General features: G+C 37.8%; 3 protein-coding genes across 3 annotated transcripts in view; 2 read left to right on the forward strand and 1 right to left on the reverse strand.

The window, feature by feature from the left end:
- Positions 1-365: 365 nt before the first annotated feature.
- On the forward strand, positions 366-14,889 carry cfap77 (cilia and flagella associated protein 77). The gene is made up of 7 exons (XM_065250000.1): positions 366-679; positions 793-879; positions 7,932-8,031; positions 8,588-8,816; positions 12,395-12,500; positions 12,584-12,685; positions 14,692-14,889. Exons 2-7 carry the CDS (start codon positions 817-819, stop codon positions 14,812-14,814), a joined length of 723 nt encoding a protein of 240 aa, XP_065106072.1. The 5' UTR covers positions 366-679; positions 793-816; the 3' UTR covers positions 14,815-14,889.
- Positions 14,890-15,892: 1,003 nt separating this feature from the next.
- On the forward strand, positions 15,893-19,979 carry barhl1a (BarH-like homeobox 1a). Its single transcript, XM_065250002.1, has 3 exons — positions 15,893-16,864; positions 18,111-18,333; positions 18,994-19,979. Exons 1-3 carry the CDS (start codon positions 16,483-16,485, stop codon positions 19,271-19,273), a joined length of 885 nt encoding a protein of 294 aa, XP_065106074.1. The 5' UTR covers positions 15,893-16,482; the 3' UTR covers positions 19,274-19,979.
- Positions 19,980-20,712: 733 nt separating this feature from the next.
- Positions 20,713-22,445, reverse strand: part of ddx31 (DEAD (Asp-Glu-Ala-Asp) box polypeptide 31) — a 31,646-nt gene continuing 29,913 nt past the window's right edge. The window contains exon 20 of the mRNA XM_065250221.2: positions 20,713-21,200. Within this exon, the coding sequence (XP_065106293.1) occupies positions 21,056-21,200 (145 nt within the window). The 3' untranslated portion in view covers positions 20,713-21,055. The remainder of the gene's footprint in view (positions 21,201-22,445) is intronic.

The raw sequence follows: 22,445 nt of genomic DNA on the forward strand, positions 1-22,445 counted from the left end.
AATGCTTATGATTATTTTCCAACAGAGGGGGTCGCTGTCCGGCTGTTCATTTTAAATCCTTTATAAGCGCATGACATCAAAATATCGCGAGACTGTTCCTTCAGTTGCTGTCACTCACACGGCACATATTTTACAATCAAACAAGCAGTAACGATACTTAAACCATGAAATGCCTCACACATTCTCTTAAAAATATACACAGACACATATTATTGTACAGAGTTATTGTATTCTTTTTTAACATTCAGTTAATCTCTCAAATGCTCTCGTCTAAGTGCGCATGTATTGTGTGTACCATGTTGCCCTCTTTCGTACTGGAGCGATCACGATAAAAACAACAACAACTTGATTTAAGTATACTTTTGACCAAATTACAAAATATGCATTTGCAATAATAAATAATAAAAGCTCATGCTTTTCAGAATAATCAAATGATAACACCCCCAAAGCTACTGGAGCTTGAAGCGTCCCATCTCCATGACAACGCAAAACAACGAGAAGCAAGCGGATTTATATCACGGCCTGCTGCTGAAAAGCTTCTTTGAAACTTTATTGAATTTGTTTTTTCATTTACATCTGTGCTGTGTTATATTATTATTACAAGTTGTGCGTGTCTACTGACACCTTCTAACAACCGTATTTTCCTAACCTTATCCTCGCAAGGTGTCTCGTCCAACAGGTGGGAGATATCTTCTTATACAAATTCAAAGGCAAAATGATAATATCGTATGATGACTGTGAGCCGTTGCTTTCGCACATATTCATTATGAATACCATATTATTTTAAATCAGGGCTTCCTCTCAGCGACAGAAAATATGGAAAGTCCTCGTGTTGGTGTGGTGAGAGAGTCTATGCTGCATCGTCCTCTTCTTATTAAGGTAAGTTTTGAAATAAATACTTTTTTTTAAACCTAGAAAAGTAAACTTTGAACAATAATTTATGTACAGAATGCCATGAAGAAATAACTCCTAGTTAAACATGCAAACAAACAGATAGTCTTAAAGGGGACATGAAAATCTGACTTTTTCTATGTTTAAGTGCTACAGTTGGGTCCTCAGTGCATCTATCAACCTAAAAATGTAAAAAAGATCAACCTAGTAACTTAGTTTTAGCAAACCATTCTCTGCAAGCATGTGAAAAAAACAGATGATTGAAATATGACTCCCCTTGTGATGCCAGAAGGGGATAATACCACCCCTTAATCCGCACCTCTATCCAACCACGGCACTGCCATTTATTGCAGAGATCAGCTCATTTGCATTTTAAAGGACACACCCAAAACCGGTAGATTTTTGCTCACACCTACAAAGTGACAATTTTAACATGTTATTATAAATTATCTATATGATATTTTGAGCTAGAACTTCACAAACACACTCTGGGAACACTAAAGATTTTTTTGACATCTTATAAAAGTTTTGTGAAATGTCCCCTTTAATAGACAGATTTTTTTTAAATAACCCCATAACCAAAATGACCAGTAGATGGCAGGATTAATCTCTAAATAAAGCTCGCTATGGCAGTCTTGAAGCGTGGACCCTGATCCCTTCAAAGACTGCTCAGAAAGCATTTAACTAATGAGAAAATTTGTTGAATTATGTGTTAAATGGTGAGAAATTAAAAATGTGCAATGCAGGCATTATTATGGAACAATTTTAAAATACACTCATCTAGGCTATTTGTCTTACACTGTTAACTTCAACATTGCATCATCCGAAGGTTTCGGAAAATTAAGAGTATGTTCCTGTAGCTTAGTTGGTAGAGCATTGAATTTGTGGCGTAAAGGTCATGGGTTGGTTTCCCGGGCAGACACACACACACACACACACACACACACACACACACACACACACACACACACACACACACACACACACACACACACACACACACACACACACACACACACACATACTGATAAATACTTTTAATGCACTATGAAGTCACTTTGGATAAAAGCATCTGTCAAATGCATAAATGAGAGACACTGTTAAATCTTAAACCTGCACCAATACAGAAATGCAATTTTAATTTTTTAATTTACTGCCAAATGATGAATATTTCATACACATGCAGTATTCAAAAGAACTACTTCCATGTTAATGCACATACAATTCAGCTTTGAAAATGTACATACCATATAAAGTGAGCAGAAGAAGAAAGTGATAGTACTGAGCTGGAAATATCTGACCACTAAGGGTTTTGCTTTGGGTTTATCTGTGTGACGTTTGAAGTCATTCACAATAATTTTCTCTTCCTTCTCTAGTTCCTTCCTTCTCTAATCTAATTCTGCTTCATTTCAACTTCATCAAGTCTTCCAGTGAAGCAGAAGGGAGGATGAAATGAACCTGGGCGATCTTCTGTTTCTCTTTTTTTCTCTCATCCGCTTTCTCTCTTTTCACACACATCCAATCATTCTGTCCATCCCTGGTGGGATAAGACGCCTCTGTTAGACCTTTGCTTGCTTTCGCCCCTCTTTTCTCTCTAATGCTCTCCAGGGTTATTTGATATGCCCCTTTTGACTGATGCAGAAAATAGGATTACTGTATTTAAATGACTATGATAATGAACTGTGTGCATGTTCCCATAGTCCCGCGAGATCAAGGATTTCTCATTCTTTTTCATTGTGAGCACTCACAGCTACAGGTTCTGGCAGTGCGCTGGAACAATGACAGAGTCATCTGTGAGGATTTAAGCTTTTGTTCTTGTGGCGTTGCCTGATGTTGCCTGATTTCTTCCCTCTTGTGTTTAGTTTTTACAGCTGGAGGTTAGAACGCGCACCCTCAACCTTCTTTAATCAATCGAGGCTGCCTTTGCTTTCTGCGTAAAGGGGACCAATGGCAGACTCATATTCATTAAGAAATAGGCCAACCGCTGCAAGTCCCTCGTGCTGTCAGGCAAAGCGAGAGTATCTGTAGGCGTGCGCGTATACAGTGAGAACGGTTCATCATTCTGAAAAATTTTCTGTGCCATTCTTCGCAAGTCTGCTGTCTCACGAGAAAAGCATACATATATCTTAGTAATGTGCTAATGGGCCTCAAACCGAAACGGAGATGAATTAGTCTGCTAACCAAATCTGGTAGTTAAGCCTTTACGTAGCCGTTTTCCGCGTATGTGTCCAAAAAGTCAAAATAAAAAAGGAAAAGTTTATAACTCCTTCCATATCCTTTCCTCTCCTCTCCTCCTAATTCCTTTTTGATGAGGCATAGCCAATAAATCATGTTTTCATGCCTGTATTCCCTGATGACCAGTAAATTAGAGATCAGGGGAGCAGATTTGGGGCTTTTGTTGTTTTCTGGTGTCTGAGAGAGCCCTGCTGTGCAGCAGACTGGCTAGGCCCCATTCACAGTCCCCTCTTCCCACTCATTACCATTCACTTTTCATACAGCCTATATTACTAATGTTAGACACACAGCAATCTGTGATTTCTTCTAAAGCAAATCTATACTGTAGCCTATTGCCTGAAGGTGAATTTATTATATACATGACATTTAAAAACACCTAAAGTCATTTTTTTCCCTTAAATTTAAAGAATAAAGTGATTTTTTTTGTCATTTACCGCTTTCTACATAAAATCATAGTGTAAATTTTTATTTTGAAAAATAACCTTGATATTTTTAACACTGACCAGGTAAGACAAAATTAAAGATTGAAATTAAAGTAAAATCTGTAAAATCTAACTTTGATGCTCCTTATCTCATAATTAAATAATGAGACTTGAAATTCACAGAACGGGTCACAAATGTGTAAAAAAAAATTTTTCAATAGCAGATATGGAAAAACAATTTTAAATACATAATTTTGTAAGTGGCCTACCGACTTTAATTGGCTTCAGAAATGTATTTGCATTGCAAAGGGACCGGTCCAAACCTTGACCTTCATTCACCTTGGTTAGACAGTGACTCATAAGCCTTCACTACAACCTTTACAAGGTGCTTTAGCTTCCACATGGTCGCTGTTGTAGCACAAAGCCTTAATATTAATAGAATCCAGCTGGGACCATTGTAGACACAAGCAGAAAGAGACAGATACATAATCATGAACCTCAGTACATTACTGTAAACTGCTGGTATAATAGATCAGTGTAAATGAGATATGTAAAGAGACCTTTGGCCTTATTGTAGTATCTCATAACAAAGACAATGCGCATTTATTTATGCATGTACCTGGACAAATGAAGATATAATGTATCATTCCTGTCCATGTTAAATTGAGTAGCACAGCATACAGTTTGAGGTCACGGTGTAAAAATTTAGACCAAGTCTAGGACAGGACCAGATTGTGTACTTCATTCCGACTACTTTTTCTATTAAAAATACATAAAAATACACCCTCGAGCATCCATACATCTGAAGGCGTACAATAATACTCTGAATCGAGGGAGGATAGCACGCAGGCTTTTGCCCAGACACATGCTCCCAATTAGCTGGCCCTCTTTATGGAAATGCCTCATCAATTATACCCAAAGCTTCAGGATTTGCCACACATAAAAAGAGTTAGCATCTTAATAACCAGCCAGACTATAAAGGAGATGAGATGAATGCGCGCGTGAATCTGCATGAATGTTTGCATTGCACATATGTGCGCATTTACATTCAATGGATTTAGCAGATTTCGCTGCGAACGAGAAAATCTGTGACCTGATGAGAAACTTATTTTTATTTTTCTTCTCTCAGCATTTTTGACATAATCCTTATTAATACATGTATTTTTCTTTTTTAAAAGCTGACTTTATCACACTGACATTTTTTATGTTTTTGTATAGTACATAAAGGGATAAAGCAGTTTCTTTTCTTCCTAATGAATTGTATCTGATTATGAGGTGGGAGGTCTGATGAAAGATACAGAGTCGCTTTATTATCCACTTTTATTTTTTTGACTAGTAGTTAGTTTAGCTGAGCAGATTAATTATAAGCCAGCGTTCCTGCTGTCCTGTAATCAGGCACCAGATGGCGCTGAATGGGACTGCAGGATCATAATTAAGGGAAACAGTTCGGAGCATTACTCCCCATTATCCTCTAATCATCATCAAGGGCGCTTTTATTTGTAATTGCGAGGGAAAGAACTGCATGGCGAGGCTGTCTGTCAGCTTCGAGTTATACGAGATGATCAGGCCTGGCTCAGGGCTCTCCTCGCCTCTGCCTGTGGAGATTAAGCCGGGCCCACCGGGACAGCGTAAAACCGGTAGACTTTGGACAGGAGGTGCGGATCGGTTTTATCTCCAAGCTTCCCCGCTGCAATTTGTGTAATCTAGTAGCTAGGCTGTTGGAGATGTACTGTGATTTCAAGTGATACAGATCAGCAGATACTCACACAGCACTTCAGCACCAGGAGGAGAAGAGAGAACAAAAACACTAAGGCCGGGTTGCATTAAAGGGATACCACATGGGGCTCACTTATGAAGCCAAGATCTGAGAAAGAAAAGGAGACTTCTGTAATCTAAGTGCGAGAGCGAGGGTGTGTGCGTTCAAACAGCACCAGAGATGAGACCGAAAAAGTGTAGTGATAGACTCTTAGGGTCGGCGTTAAACTAATCTCAGCAGCTCAATCGAAATCCTAAGCGCACACATGAGCAAGAGAGGGACAAAAGGACGGTGAAATTAAAGCATGGGGCCCTGAATAGACAGGGGCCAAACTGAAGGGGTCTTCTAAGTAAGAGATGATTATGTCCCCCTGTTTTCGCTCCCTTTTTAGGCCTGTGTGAATAATCTGCTCCCACTGACCCTTGTGTAGCCTCTCTCAGCGCGGCCCTATTCTCATGCCGGCCTCTGGCTCTTTCAGCGCGTCCGTGCCTGGTTAATGAAAGCACAATATAGAGACAGATCACCAGTAAATGACAATATAAAAGGAGCTTTTGCTTAACATAATCCTCCACCCGACTTGCCTTTTCTGTTGTCCCCTTCCCTTTCAGGCCTTTTATTGCGAATGAAAGGCCCAATAATGTTTTGAGGGGTCTGATTAGCCGTTTTACGCCAGCAGTCAACACGTTCCTTCAGGCATCTCTAAGTGATCTCCTCAAACCAATCTGCAGATTAAAATTGCCAAGGGGATTAAAGAGGGTGGCCAAGCATCACGGTGGCACTAACGCAAAGGATTGTAGCTTTAAGAAGCATTTGATACGTTTCAACAGATATGTTAACTAGAGGTTGGAAACGGGCTTTGATTTCAAAAGGCCAAAGAAAGATTTAGGTTATCGAGATTCGCCCAAAGAAAGAGCAGAGTTTGGCAACCATATTAAGTTTTTGGAGGGCTTTATTCGACTGGGGGCGACTGGTGGGGGTCCAGTGACAAATGTCTTTGAAATCCAGTTTTCCACGTAGACCTCCGAATAATGAAGGATTCAGGGTTTTTAACCAGGAATTAAGTCTTTAGAACACAGCAAACACACACACACAGAGAGATCTCCAGAGATGAGAGATTCAACAGACTCGCCACACAAAGTCTTTTCTTCTTCCAAAAATCACTCGCGACAGAGTGAGGAGAACCGCCGACATAACTGTAACTCCGTGACTGACATGCGAGCACACCTCCCTCATGTTCCATCAAAGATCAAAGATACCTGCTTCTGGAATGCTCAGGCACCATATTTCACAGATCACTTTCGATACATCCGGTTGTCACCTTTGCCGTGGTTTGATTCTCAATTTTCCACCTTTTCTAAGATAAGCTGCTCTTAAAACAAGGCTTTGAGTTGTTTAACAGAGTTCAGAGAAGAATACCGGGCTTTTCTTCTGCCCCATGAGATGCTTTCAGGGTAGATTATGATGGGAGAGATTCCCTCCCCCAAAAACACATGGAGGATAAATGATGCCTTTTTTTACCATTTAGCTGTCAATCATCTTACAGTTATCACTCCGGAGACACAAATCGTACTATATATGAACTAAACGGACTACAGTGTGTTAGCGATTCGGTCTGACTGAAGATATCAACCATCAAGAATGCCTCCAAACAGGATTTTTTTACCGAGCTGACAGCCAACACAGCAATTTGTGCAACCTATGCGAATTTTTTTTTGCATAATTAAGATTTTATTAATAGACTCACTCAATAATGCTAAAATCTAAAGGTGTGATTTAATCTGTCAATCAAAAAAAAAAAAAACTTCCACTCTAGAGGTCTACAAAAATTCACATTTTAATACCTACGTTGTCTTTATTGTGAAATGCTTCGTTTTTTTCCTAAGTGCTCTTTTATTAATTTTGGTAATGTGCAGTTATTAAGTCACTGCTGTTTGACTGACAGTTCATTGATGTTTATAAAAGAAATGTCAAAAATACACACATAAAATCGCTTTAGGGAAAATTCACATTATGTTTATGCATTTGACAGATGATTTTATACATAAAGGTATACATTTTATCAGTATGTGTCTTCCCTGGGTTTGAACCCACAGCATTTTGCACTGGTAACGCAACCCAGATGAAAAAGTAGTATACTTCTATATTGTACTTACAGTAAAGTGCTTTATTTTCGCACACTAATTTTGTACTTATACTAATATACTAAAAATTCATCTTTAGTACTTCTTAAGATTATCTAAGTGTACTTATTTGTGCTATTTTGAGACACCATGAATATGAACTAAAAGGCGCTTTTAACATACTATCTCTGTATTAAAAATGTATTTAGTTAACACTTGTATTAAACTTGAACTCAACTTTCATACAAAGATAGGTTCAAGTGGTACCTAAATACATTTTTAAATAAATTTTTAGCACACTTTAGTTCATATTTATGGTGTCTCAAAATAGCACTAGTAAGAAGTACTAAAGATTAATATTTAGCATATTAAGTACAAAATTAGTGTGCGAAAATAAAGCACTTTAAGTACACTAGGAATGCTTTTCCAGTAAGCTATACAGCAATTATATAAAAAGAAATCTGTACATCTGTGTAAAGTTCTCACTACTATGCGATCTCTATATAGCCTACACTCGGAAAGACCAAGTCAAGAGGTTTGTCCTGCCCAGGATCCGACTTTGTTTATGGGACAGCAACTACAGTACATGATGGAGGAGTGCCAGAGGGTAAGTGACAAAACAATTTCGTAAAAAATGTCAACATTTTCAGTCGCCGTAGTTTTATTTAGGCCTTTAACGTAAGAATAATAAAGATTCAATCATTTCCAAGAAGCATGTATACTTACTCAAAGCCTTTGTTTATGAGAAACCTCCCCCCACCCCGTTCCCCATCAAATCTTGTCGCAGATTGATGTCACAGTGTGTTTTCTTGAGTAAGTGTCCCCTCAGGCACTCACCCTGTGCTGTCACTGCACTCCTGTTAGCATACTAAACTGTGCCTGGCTTCTGCACCGGCTTCCCGTCTTACACTTTAATTATGCACTTCCAATGGAGGACAGACGTCAGTGACTGCCAGTGTCAACCCGTCTACCTTATACAAGAGCCATGAACAGATCTAGTGAAGGTTACCCTGTCATGCTGCTTATCTGAGCTTAGTCATCGCTGATCCAATTGTAACTGTTATAACAAACAACAACAAAAAATCATCTCCAACCAGAGCATGTGCCATCATAATGTTATTTGGCTATTTAGAAATTTTTATAAGATCTCTCTCCTCTTGTAGCTATCTCCAACTGGCAAACGCACACTATGTCTACCAGACACAGGACGGCGGAGAGGGATTTCATCGCTCTTAACCGCGAGGGGGTCAAGTCAGGCCTGGTTACTGCCAAAGAGCTGCACCAGTACCGTGCCACCCATGACATCCGCCGCCAGCCAGCGACCAGAGAGGCCTTTCGTAGGTCTGCCCCACCCCGCATAACAACAGATGCTTCGTTTGGTGTTTCTAACAGGTGAGTGTGTGTGTGTGTGTGTGGGGGGGGTGTTTATAAAGGCCCTGTGTTTTAAAATGCTAGGACCTCTTTAATATACAATCATAAAGATTATTTTATCATTGAGGCCAGTCCTTCGGGGCTCCCGACCGGGGAGCGTCCTCCCAGCTGCCTCGCCCCCGGCGGGTCAGGCGTCCACCAAAGATCACCAAAGTGCCATCGGGTATGTGAGAACTGGCTCCCTCCGGGAAATGACACGTAGTTTGTATTTCAAGAAGATTAAATCAGAAATCAGAGCAGATGCATCGGTGGATGTTCTGTTAGGGAAGCTGTAAGAATCCAAGTGTTTATTTAAAGAGAATTTTTTTTTTTAAAGATTAAAAGAAATACTGTATTTAATTTTTTCATTACAAGAAACAAGCATAATATATGCATAATACATTTTTACTAGTGGTCCCATGCTGGATAAAATGTCAGTGAAGAGAGAGAGAGAAACAGCGTATGTGTCATTTCAATGCGGTTTTCCTCATGTCCGTTTATAAAGTATAAATCATATCAGATATAAAGTGAAACACTCAAAACAAATTAAATATTGACTCGCAGAATTTTAAGAGCACTGCTTGGGTGCAAATAGTAGCCAGTCATGTAAAATAACGGCATATAAACCAAGAACCATCTGGGTCAGGTCAGATGTACTTAACTGATCCTATAACACCCATACATGCCTGCTAATTAGATAAAGACTGCTAGGTGAACCTTGCATCACCTTATTAACATTAATGAGTCGTATTTACGCCACAACCCCATCATTGTTTTCATATCGCTGGATATATCGAGCGTGCAGAAGCTATAAATGGTTCCATGAACAGGTCTCTCTCTAAGGGCAAACTAAAACGGGTGGATGTTCAGATTTAAAAAGTAGTGGAGCACTCAGACAAAAGGGAAGGACCAGGGGGTGGAGAAGGCGCAGGTATGTATATCTGCACGGAACGGAGAATGAAAGTTAGTCGGAAAGCTGAGAGAACTAGTTTTTGAGATCCATACCCACTGAGATATGACACGCGCACTTTGGTAGGATTATTACAGGGGCCCGTTCTGCCGCAAGCTCCCTTCTGCCCTTCCCTCTCCTTCAGCCTCCTTTCTTTTTTGCTCTCGCCCTCCTGGGCCTTGATTCTGTTGAAATGGAGTTGAATTATTTAACCAAAAACACAGCTTCGTGTCCAGGCTTCCTCTCGGTCCCTTTCTCTCTCGCTCACTCTTGATGTTGATACATCCAGTGTTGGGCGAGTGTTTTAAGAGGGAGACAGGAGGAAGGAGAGCTGGAGCAATGAGAGGTAAGATCAGGGGTCCTCGGGGACTTGTTTGGCCCTGCACTCTATCCATCAAATGCTGTTTGCGAATGCCACGGTCAGCCCTAATGAGGGTGTGTTAGGATCCTTGCAGAAAATGTCACCATCCCCATACGCACGCACGCACGCACACACACACATGCGCATTTAATACAGAGCACACACTAGTGCATCTTGAGATTTCTATTCAAGATGTAAGAATGGGGTACATCTGGTAGTAGGTTTACAAAGTCACAATACAGGGTCAAATGTCAGTTTAAAGGCCAGCTATTAGAGTTCCACTGCAGCCTGTGATGCAATTATTGTGGGCCAGGAGGGAGTCTTATCTCGTCTTTTGTACACATTTACTGCATTAATTTAAGGAAAAACTCTGCTTAATGTAAAATATGGTATAGTGCTGGGCAAACAAAAATAGATTTTAGATTAATCGTCTATTTTACGTGGTCGAATTAAAATCGATTCTCAAAGGCCACAAATCTATTTTTTCCCCATATTTATTTCCGCAAACATTGAACGTAAGATTGACATTACTCTAATTACTAGTCTTCTCCACTAGAGGTCACCCTCTTTTTGCATCACCCGACTTTACCAAGGAGCGAGAGGTAAGCCTGTCATTCATTAATTCAGTCTATATTCTAATATAAAATAATTTCAGTCTATATTATAATATAATATAATATATGTAAGGAATAATTGACGACGGGCCATTGAATTATAAGAAAATAATGCACACCCAAGGTGCAATGTGGCACGACGCAAAGCGGAGTGCCGTTACACTGTGGGTGTGCATTATTTTCTTATAATTCAAAGGACCGGAGTCAATTATTCCTCTTATACCACAGTTACCCCAAACATTGATCTGGTGCCTTTTTTTAAGACATTTAAAAAGTTAGGTGTGCGGTTTACAGAAAAATAATCAACACCCATGGAACATTTCTCAGCCAATCAGAATAAAGCATTCAACAGACCTGTGGTATAAAATATAATAATTTATGCTACGGGGCTATTGAATGCTTTTTTCTGAGTGGCTGAGAAATACGGAGCCCCTAAAGGGACATGGAGCAAAAATTAAATAAAGTGCTTACGTGAAACTTTCGCGTGCGCATGTGAAACTACCGCGTTTAGTTTTGCGTGCTCACGTGAAACTTTTGCGTGCCCACGTGAAACTTTCTCTTTCTTGTGCGCGCGCGATAATTTAATGTGCGTAAAGTTTCACATGAGCACGCAAAACTAAACTTTTTAAAAAAAATTCTGCACTGCACACTTTTGATTTTTTTACTCCAACGTCACTTTAGGGGCTCTGTGGTGAAATGTTCAGTGGGTGTTGATTATTTTTCTGTAAACCGCACACCTAACCTGTCAAATGTCTTAAAAATAGGCACCAGAGCAATTTTTTTGGTAACGGTGTCATAAGCAGAATAATTCACACCCATGGTGTAACGGCACTCCGCTTCGTGCCGCATAACCACCTTGGGTGTGCATTATTTTCTTATAATTCAACGGCCCGTCGTCAATTATACTTTACATAATATTGTAATATAATATCATATATAATCTATATCAATTGAGTTGAATCGTGAACCGGGTATAAAAATCGCCCCGAGAATTGGAATCGAACCGAGATCGAACCGAGAATCGTAAATCAAAACCGAATTGGAATCAATTTAATAGCTTGTGAATCGAAATCTTATCAATTTGATAGCTTGTGAATCGAACTCAAATCAATCGGGAACATCTGAATCGATGCCCAGCTCTAATATGGTACATGGTAAAAATTGTAAAATGTGTTCAATGGAGCTGAAAGTATTAAAATGTTATTCATAGCTGGAAGCATCATCAAAAAAGGCAAAATATTCAATAAACAATAAACGATAACTCTAATTCTTAAAGGATCACTCTCCATTTTATTAGTGCACTGCTTTCACTACCGCATATTTAAAAATGGTCGAAAAGCCATCACTGGGGCGGTACCCTTTTAAAAGGTCCTAATATGTACCATTTGTGTACAGATATGAAAACATTTGGTACCAAAATGTATCTTTTAAAGTACCATTATGTACCTTTGAGGTAATGATATTCACTTTTTAGGTGCAAAGACGTACTTTTTCCAAAGGTTTCCGCTCCAGTGGACCATTTTTTTGACCATTTTTTTTTTTGATAGTATAAAATTAAAGAGTTACCCCCCTCAGATTTTTTGGAAAATCTGTAAAAGTACATTAATTCCAATGTATTACCTTTGGTTTCGTGCAGACCATCTACTCCAATCTCAGAGCTCATGGAGTATAAATATGCTCAGAGATGGCTGGAGGAGCAGCAGGCCAGGGACAGAGTCCTACGAGCACATCACCACAAGAAGGTACATGAAATGAATTTATTCTTGCTGTTCTCGGGAAAATGAATCTGGTGCAAGTGTCATTTAAATCGGGCAAATTTCAACAGGCTCAGCTTGGGCGTATCCAGGACACGCGGACAACTCTGCTTCGCAAGAGTCTGCCCTTACCCGAGGCTCCATCCATGTGGAAACTGCCTCGGTTTCAGCAGGTAAAAGCTCCCGGAGTTGCAACAATGACCTTTTATTCTCTGGAAATCTCCAATTTTTTTTCACTTAACTACGCTTTTAGAAAAAAGGGTCAATATGTACTCCAGCTGTCACTGGGGCAGTGCCCTTTAAAACGGTTCTAATATGTATCATTAGGTACAGATATACATTTGGGTACCTTTGCGGTACTTATAATATGCACTCTTTGGTACCAAAATTGACCTGTGAGGTACTAATGTAAACTCTAGGTGCAAAGCTGCACTTTTTTTAAAGGGTACAGCACCAGTGACAGTGTAGTTACGCCATACACGTTTTATTTTTTATAATACATAATATGTCAAATTAATTTCCCAGCAATTTGTATAAAATGTTACATGTTTGATGATTCCAGTGGTGTGGTTGACTCGGAATGGTAGAGTAGTAATCATGATCAGTATATTGTGTGTATATACTTACACGAGAGAGTGAGAAAGACAGAGAGAGAGAGAGAGAGAGAGAGAGCGCGTGTGTGTATGTGTTGTGACAATATGAAGTATGAGGTTGCCCAGCTGAAAAATCTACAATGAAAGTAACAAAATCTGCCTCAAGCCTTGCAATTGTTCACACATACACAACCCCCTTCAGTTTAGGTTGCTTTTCGAGCCATAATACCCGGTATGATGGTGAATCACCAATTAAATCAATAGTGGGGGTTTTTCTGGTCTTTTGCAATGACAAGTGGACTATTATCCTGACAGCTCTACCTGTCAGAAGTACATGAAAATTTCCTATTGACAATCCCCAATGCTTCCAATTATGAGGGAATCAGACTCCCGCTGAGCTAATGATGGCCCCCGAAGACCATTAGACACATCCCAACACACATTCTCAGAAAAATACGTACGCACATGCGCACACAGATTTCTCCATCATTTTGCACATACATGCATATCCCCATTTTCTTTTAACTCCTCGCCTGTTCTCTTCCATCACATCTTGTGTTATTTCCTCTGCAAATTACCCCTCTACACACATACACGCACACACACACTCGCACCCTATGCGCCTGTCTGTCCTGTCGTCCACCCTCAGTCGGCTCTAATGAGGGAGGGTGTTATTTTTGTTGCATGCCTGCGCTAAATTCTCTCTTGTATGACAGCTGATGGAGAGAGAGAGGAGCGTTAACCTTATAAAAGATTTACCTCTGCTCATTACAGCCTGTCAAGTAGCTGTCCTGATAGCACCAGGTTCGACATTTGCATCCTTGACTCTCTTCTTCGTTCTACGCTCATTTTCTTCATACCTGTCGTTTGTTTGTTTGTATTGTCATCTTCTCTTACATCTCTTTCATTTCTGCTTTCTTGATGCACCGTTCCTCTTTAATTCAAAAGGGTGTGGAGGAGTTTGAGAGAGGCAACAAGGCTAGAAAAAGGAAATGTAAAACCATAATAAAAAGCAAACAAATACTTGAAATGTGATGTGACATGCTAAAGCTTCAATCTGTTTTTTAGTGCTATAAAGAAGTATTCGGTGAAGGAGTGCATTGGTGTGATTTCTAATCGTTTGATTTCTCATTCAGTCACTTAAATGTGCCATAAACATAAGCTAGCCTATAAAATGCATTAATCATATATAAATGTTTTTTATAAACCGATTGGCTGACAGATTTGGGAGTTTTCAGCCATTGTTTATATTATACATGTGCTGTGACAAGAAATTCTGTTTTATTTAAAACCTGTCAGTACACATTTTATTTTAGCAGCTTGGATGCTACACGGGAAAAGCGTATCTGGTGCCGTTTTTACAGTGATTTAACAGTTTTGTATATGAAAACCAAATGTTTCCTGTCTTCTAAAACCATTTTACTTAAATCTAGCATTCTGTCTCTTGTACATATACATACACATGGGAAGGGAACCACAGCACATATATCTGATTTATCTTGTGAATCTCACCTGTCATCGTTCTCCCTCACAACATCCCAGTCGACTGAATATCAGAGTATGATTTATTTGACACTGTTCTGCAGGTGGGACCAGCTCTGGACACCTTTCGAGATCCCGAAGCCCGCAAGAAAGCTATGATTGCCCACCACTCAGAATCTGCAAGCAGGAGAGGGATTCTGGGTCAAGGCACATACACAGTGGATTGACATAGCTTGTAATTATTAAATGTACATCTCAGTGCATCTGCTTGTCAGGCTTCTCTTTGATGTATTAATCTTTCAATAAACTATGCTGCTTAATAATTTTGATTATTTTTGATTTTATCCTGTACAAACAGTTAAATATATATATATATATATATATATATATATATATATATATATATATATATATATATATATATATATATATATATATATATATATATATATTATATATATATTATATATATATATATATATATATATATATATATATCCTCTTAAAAATAACATATTAATAATAATAAAAATAATAATAATATATCACTACATATATAGTGTATATTCATACATACATAAATATATACATATACATATACATATATATATATATAGCCTCTTAAAAATAACATATTAATAATAATAAAATACTAATATATATATATATGAATATGAATATGAATATATATATATATATATGTATGTATTTATGCATATTTATGTATGAATATATATATATATATATATATATATATATATATATATATATATGAATATATATATGTATATGTATATATTTATGCATATTTATGTATGAATATATATATATATATATATATATATATATAGTTTTTTTTATTTTTAATATGTTATTTTATATATACACACACACACACACATACATGTATACATATACATAACTTTAAAAAATCGTTCCTAAATTATCCTAATTAAAGGTTCCTGAATTAATGGTGTGGTTTTATCTACAGAAATTTTCTGTTCACTAAAGGTTCTTTGCAGTAGAAATAATGGAATAAAGGTTTTACAGAGAACAGGAAGAAAGGCTGTCAGAAAGGTGTGAAAAGAGAAATGGTTATTTTATGACACCACTTTTCAGAATCTTCATTTTAGACTAGCTTGTGGTAAATCTCTGCCTGCGATTTATTTAAAGAGAAAGAAGGAGGGTGACTACATTTCTCCCCCTCCCACAACACGTACGTGATCATCACCCCCCCTCCAAAAAAACCTTTAACCAATAAACACGTAGCGCTCAGGACAAACGCGGCCTGGACACCTTTAAAAGCGTATTCCTCCGCAGGCATTGGTTGTTTCCTTGAGGGTGTCATTTTTAGGTCGTGAAGATCACTGCCTGTGTTTATACTCTCTTACACAGGTTTAGTCCTCGTAGACCTGGTCTAGAAATTTACACCTCAGCTTAGGCTTTGGGTCGGAAGATCTGGCTTAGTATGGTTGTAGTTGTAGGAGATCTGTGTAAGTTTGACATATTTACGCGCGCGCATCGTTCCTGATGTATAGGTGAGCGGTCGGGCCTGTCCATGGTGCTGAAACTGACCTGTACACATCACGGATGAGCTTCACTTTGAGGAACTGTACGAGAACATTTTCAACAAAGCTGAATTGAAGTGAACGACACAAGGATCTGATAAAAAAGAAAAGAAAATCAGTGATAAATACTGAGCAGACTTTTTGGTATCTCTGTTGGGACAGGATCAAAAGGATTTTTGCGTTTTTGAGAGAGATTTTTTTGACAATAACGAGCAATGATTTGATCTGAATGTGGATTTTTTTACGCCTCTGTATTACCAAAATCACAGCAGTTCAGAAAGAACAAATGCACATTTGATACCAATTTGATTCCGTATCGTAATTGCGATGGAGGTATCAACAAACGGGTCAAGCTTTGGTATCGAGTCTATACTTTCTCACAGACCAAGCAGTCCGTGCAGGTCTCCGGCGCAGTTGAGCACGCGATCGGACATGGACAGCGACTGCTCGTCACCTCCGTCACCTAGACGGAGCTCGGTGGACGATTCGGTGCAGAGACATGCTCGCACTCTCGGACTGGACTCTCCTTTACAAATATCCCAGCAGCCGCGAACGGTAACGTCTTCGTTTTTCATCAGAGATATTCTGGCGGACTGCAAACCTCTGGCAACATGTGCTCCTTATTCCAGTAATGGACAGCCAGCCCAAGATGCTGAGGACTGTATGGATAAACTTCACAGCAACTCGTCTTCGGAGAGTGAATTTAGGGGTGAGACATTTGCTTTGTGTTTTTAGTACATCTTACACGTAAAAAAACGAGGGCTGTGTCGCTTTATTTTACAGTCTTTGTTACACATGCTACGTAATTATTATAGTAATAACATTTAATTATGCATAATTACATGCAACTAAACCAAACCCTAATCCTAACACCAACCCTTTAGTAATTACATGTTGTTAATCATTATTATTTAACAGTGAAATGTATAATTGCAATGTAAAAGTGATGGCGTATAATAAAGTGTGACCACGAGGAAAATAGAAACATGTTCTTTTAAGTAAAACAATGTTTACAATGTAGTTTGAATTTTACTTTTTATCAGTTAATATTTATTGATATTATTTAGGCCTAATTCGATTTGCGTTAGTTAATATTTGTAGCAACATTCACGCGCCGCTATGTCTTTTACTATTTCTAAAAAACTGCGCTCACTTTCTCCGAAATGCAGTGGCTAAAATATCTTTGATGGTAGAACTCAAGATATAAAATGGTGAATTAGGCTATAACTTGTGATTACAAAATATTAAAAAATATATATACTGATATACTTATGTTGACTATAGTAAAATGCATCACAATATTGCGTTTATTGGTTTATGTACGTTTTAATTTTTTCACTATCGGTTGTCATTGATTTTATGATTTAAAAGTCTAGGTGTAAATAGATTGCCACATGTATTTTTTATCGTAACAAACTATTTAATGAAAAAACAATTTTTCTCTTGGACGTTTAAAATATACCTAGTTCTGAACCCAATCATCCATAATCATTCATAAAAATATTAGATATGAACCAAGTTTTCTAAACTGAAAGGATCTGTGTGCGCCCAAATGTCGCCCAAAATACGTTTTAATTTAGGAAATGTATTCTTTTTAATTTTATTTTATTGGCTGCATACTACAAAGCCGTATATTTTTATCTCATCGTTAAAACTTAAGGGTGTTATATTTTTTGATGCAACATACATCAAAATATATTAGTCCTTGTGATGCACAGTCATGTTAAACGTTCGTCTAATGCACATAACATTATAAAGCTGAATAACTAGAAACATGATTAAAATCTGAAATAATATAAAATGATCTGAGTCAAATGCGAAATAGCCTATACAGTGAAACAGACATGCGGATTGGCATCTAGTAGTGAGAATGTTAGTAGCCTACAACATAGTTCATATTTTGCCAAATTGATGAATAAATATTTACCATGTATTTTGTCATTGTATTTTTTCAGTGAAAGATGAAGCTGAACGAGAAATCTCCAGTAGTAGGGACAGCTCGAGCTCGCGACTGAAGAAGCCACGTAAAGCCCGCACTGCGTTCACTGATCACCAGCTGGGGCAGCTTGAGCGGAGCTTCGAGCGTCAGAAATACCTGAGTGTACAGGACAGAATGGAGCTGGCAGCATCTCTCAACCTCACAGACACACAGGTCAAAACCTGGTACCAAAACCGCAGGTGAATGAAAGCATCTTGTGACATTAAGGCTAATAGAGTTGTACTGTAAAATAGAAAATAAAGGAGGGAACTGACGACGAGCAAACTTAGGCTACTTTTGTTCAACAAAAACGGGCAATATTTTAAAATATAAATTATTTAAAATCTGTTTACTGTTAAAATAAAAAGAAAAACAAATTCAGCATATACAACAACGCAACACATTTAGTCATAAATTATAAATTGTTGCACGGGATATCAATAATTTAACTTCCGCGTAGTAATTAAACAATTGCCAAAATTATTAATTATTCATTTGAAATGGCTTTCTGAGTGACAATTTGAAGAATGACTGTTGCAAGAGATATCACACGGATTAATAATCGAAAAACAAACAAAAAAACTTTAGATTACATGAAGCGGCATATTTTCCCCATAGCTTTATTTGCTAAATTATTCGTAAAACACTGGCTGTATTTTAAAAATACGAAATAGTCCTATTTTAAATTGAAACCCCACAAACAAGCTGAACGATATCTACTTAAACTAGATGCACATAATGAAATTGCTATTACTATAATGCTTAAATTGAAATATGGTTAAAAATGTATAACATGGCACACTAAATTGTTGGTCAAAACACTCACAGCTTGCTATCATATTGATTTTTTTCTAATACAGGACGAAGTGGAAGCGGCAGACAGCAGTTGGACTTGAGCTTCTCGCTGAAGCGGGAAATTACTCAGCACTTCAGAGAATGTTCCCATCACCATATTTTTACCCACAAAGTTTAGTCTCAAACCTCGACCCGGGACCAGGGTTGTATTTATACAGAGGACCATCAGTGCCTCCGCCACCCGTTCAACGGCCTCTTGTACCGAGGATCCTCCTGCACGGTCTTCAGGGCGCGGGAGATCCAGTATCTCTATCTGGAGTGATACCTCGACACACGCCGCGATGAACGCATCCAACCTGTCACAGCTCCAAACTCAGGAACAACGGGGTTGCGCTTGGACAAACCCATGTAACAAAAACTAAACGCGCAATAATAGACTTTCCAAATGACTCTCTGACCAAATGGTGAATTCTAACTATTTATTAAACGTTAAAATGCTAAAGAGACATTACCAGAAAAGCATTTGACGAGGTTCTGAAAAGACCTTACCATGAACCTTATGAAACTGTGACAGTTCTCGGATCAGACATTTGCTTTTCCCTAAGAAACGACGTCGTTTATTTACACACAAAACCATGACGCAAGCAAACCAAAATAAACATTCAAATAGCATTAGTAGACACAGTAATTTCATCACAATGATATGCAATTATGAACAATTATTATTTGGGATTTTTTTATTTTACCTTAGAATAAACATTCGTTTCACGAACAGGAGCAACAACAATAAAACCACTAGTAATAATGTGTTGCATATGTAATTTGTCACAAATAATTATAATTGTCTTATTGCTTAACATTGTCATCACTATTGGAATATTATACTAAAATGTGAGAGTTTTCTTAATGCACAGATGAGCGCAAACATCATTTCAGCCCTGCAGCCTTTTCAGATATTTAACACGTCTTTGTGGAAATTGTTGTGTTGTACAGTACAGTTAAACAGACGCCAAAAATACTTTTTTTAAATAAAAACTGTGAATTTGTCATATATTAGTATTTGTTTTGTTTTTTAATCTGGCATTTAACGAAATCAGTTGTGAATTTATGATACCCAAATTATTAAAAATAAAAATCAATTTGTGCGGGTTTCACAATATATCTGCAAAGCGATACGCACCAGTCGGTGACGCAGGTAGGCCTATATAAAATTAAACATTTCCCCGCCTTAATTTTTAACCTCATGTAGCTATATCGTGTACACAAAGTGCAATTTCACACCAATTTAAATTTGGCAATCAGCACGAAACCTTATGTAAATCTTTGACGTAAATTAATATATTTCAAAGCTTTCAATAACGCCTCATAAATAACACTCACACAAATTGAATCGAGCTAATCTAAGTAATTGTTTCGTTGTTTGGGTTTAATTGACCAATCATAATAGTCGTTTTAATTATAACACACCAATCAGAGTTTAACTAGCAACATAACACGCGGCCTTTATAATAATAAAGCGACCATGAAACGTTATATTCTGGTCAAATTTCTTTAAGCGCTCGATGTGAAGTCGTGGCCAAATACAGCAGCTGGTCAACGAAAGAAAGTAAGACGCAACGCTTTGACAGCTGGTCAGCGTAACTGACCCTATCTCAAATTTAAGCTTACGAAACAGGCAAAAATAACTGCATACTTTTTTTATTCAGTATTTTCGTCATTTGCTTTAAAACATCGCATTTAATTTACCAGCATATGCGCAGGAAATCAAAACCAATACCAAAATACTGTATACAACTCAGTTTTATTTTAAAATATAGTGACAGTGTTTCAAGTCAATACATGAAAAAGCTTTTTTGTAAAATCACACTGTTCAAATAGTTACAAGACACATAACAATTTCGCAGCTCAAAAGTGACTGCAGACTTAATCAAATATTCCAGGGTTTCACCCCCAAACACATTATTTTGTCATCTACATCAAGGTTTTTGCATGTTTTCAGTCCATGCTTCTGAGCCACCTTGCTTTGTTACAGGCACAAATGTCATATTCTGTTTGTGAACTCGTGTGAATCCATCTGGATGCAGGTGCTCTGACCTCAGCACTTCCTCTGCTCCTATAGCTTCCTTTTTAAGCTTCAGCAGATTCCTCTGTGCTACCCTTTTTCTTTTTTCTCTTCTTCTTAGACTTGGATTCTCCCTCTATCCCACTGACATACTCAGATCGCATTAGGTTTGACACACGCTCTTTGCTTGTCAGCTTCCTGGGAGGCGTCCTGAAAAAAATATTACACTATAAGAACTTTTATGGCTGATGATTATAACATGACACTACAACCCGAGTTTAACAATTATAACTAGAGATGCATTAATATATCGGCAAATAATCGCATCGGCTGATAAAAGCAAATTTTATCGTATTAGGTTTAACACACTTTTTGCTTTTTGACTGCCTGGGAGGCATCCTGAAAAAATATTACACTATAAGAACTTTTATGGCTGATGATAATAACATTACGCTACAACCAGAGTTTAACAATTATAACTAGAGATGCATCAATATATCGGCTTATAATCGTATCAGCTGATAAAAGCAAATTTTATCGTATTAGGTTTAACACTCTCTGCTTTTTAGCTTCCTGGGAGGCATCCTGAAAAAAAATATTACACTATAAGAACTTTATGGCTGATGATTATAACATCACACTACAACCCGCATTTAACAATTATTTATATATATGTGTGTGTGTGTGTGTGTGTGTGTGTGTGTGTGTGTGTGTGTATATGCATCGATATATCTGCTAATAATCGGTATCGGCTAATAAAAGCCAATTTTCAAAATATCGGCCAATAGTTTTAAAGCAGCCAATGTCATGTCATATCCTGTCAATCAAAAAAGCTCGGTTTATAAAAAATGTAAAGAAACATCACTAGTTTAATGTTCAATATTATATGAAGAATAACATTCAGAAAATTAAATCTTCACAATTTAGTTAATATAACCACCAAACTATCAGCAACGTATCAGCAGATAACAGTGTGAATAATCGTCTAAGGGTAAACAATTTTATTATCAGTGGATTTCCAATTATAACACAAATGCGTTGTAAACAACTCATCTTTCATACGCATAGGAAATAGTGCTTTAAAATAAATGTAAACGGAAAATTAACAGCACCATGTAGGTGATAATGACTTGTAAATTGCTTAGAAAATTTACATCGCGTTCGCAGCACACAGAGAAAGACACCCAGCCTGTCTGGGCTCAAAAGTATCTCGAGCACATTTCCCACTGTCGTCAATAAAGGCCTCATGGACAGCAGCGGGGGCCTGATGTAAAACTAGTGACTGTTTATCTAATCAATAACTCTGGAAGAACGAAGCGATGCTTTGCCCCCATGGGGCTGCTTAAGGATCCAATACACACACATCTACCTCACGGTGACACACGACACACTCTACCCCCAGGGCTTAGAGGCAGTATGAGACAGCAGTTATTGTTTTTTCGGTCCCTGAGCACT

The sequence above is a fragment of the Paramisgurnus dabryanus genome, chromosome 5 (assembly GCF_030506205.2).
Source record: "Paramisgurnus dabryanus chromosome 5, PD_genome_1.1, whole genome shotgun sequence".
In the NCBI taxonomy this organism is placed as follows: Eukaryota; Metazoa; Chordata; class Actinopteri; order Cypriniformes; family Cobitidae; genus Paramisgurnus; species Paramisgurnus dabryanus.

Coding starts and splice junctions, on each gene's coding strand:
- cfap77 (XM_065250000.1), top strand. CDS start 817: ATGGAAAGTCCTCGTGTTGGTGTGGTGAGAGAGTCTATGCTGCATCGT. Junction 880..7,931: donor ATCGTCCTCTTCTTATTAAG/GTAAGTTTTGAA, acceptor ATCTCTATATAG/CCTACACTCGGAAAGACCAA. Junction 12,501..12,583: donor GAGCACATCACCACAAGAAG/GTACATGAAATG, acceptor AAATTTCAACAG/GCTCAGCTTGGGCGTATCCA.
- barhl1a (XM_065250002.1), top strand. CDS start 16,483: ATGGAGGTATCAACAAACGGGTCAAGCTTTGGTATCGAGTCTATACTT. Junction 16,865..18,110: donor TTCGGAGAGTGAATTTAGGG/GTGAGACATTTG, acceptor GTATTTTTTCAG/TGAAAGATGAAGCTGAACGA. Junction 18,334..18,993: donor ACCTGGTACCAAAACCGCAG/GTGAATGAAAGC, acceptor TTTCTAATACAG/GACGAAGTGGAAGCGGCAGA.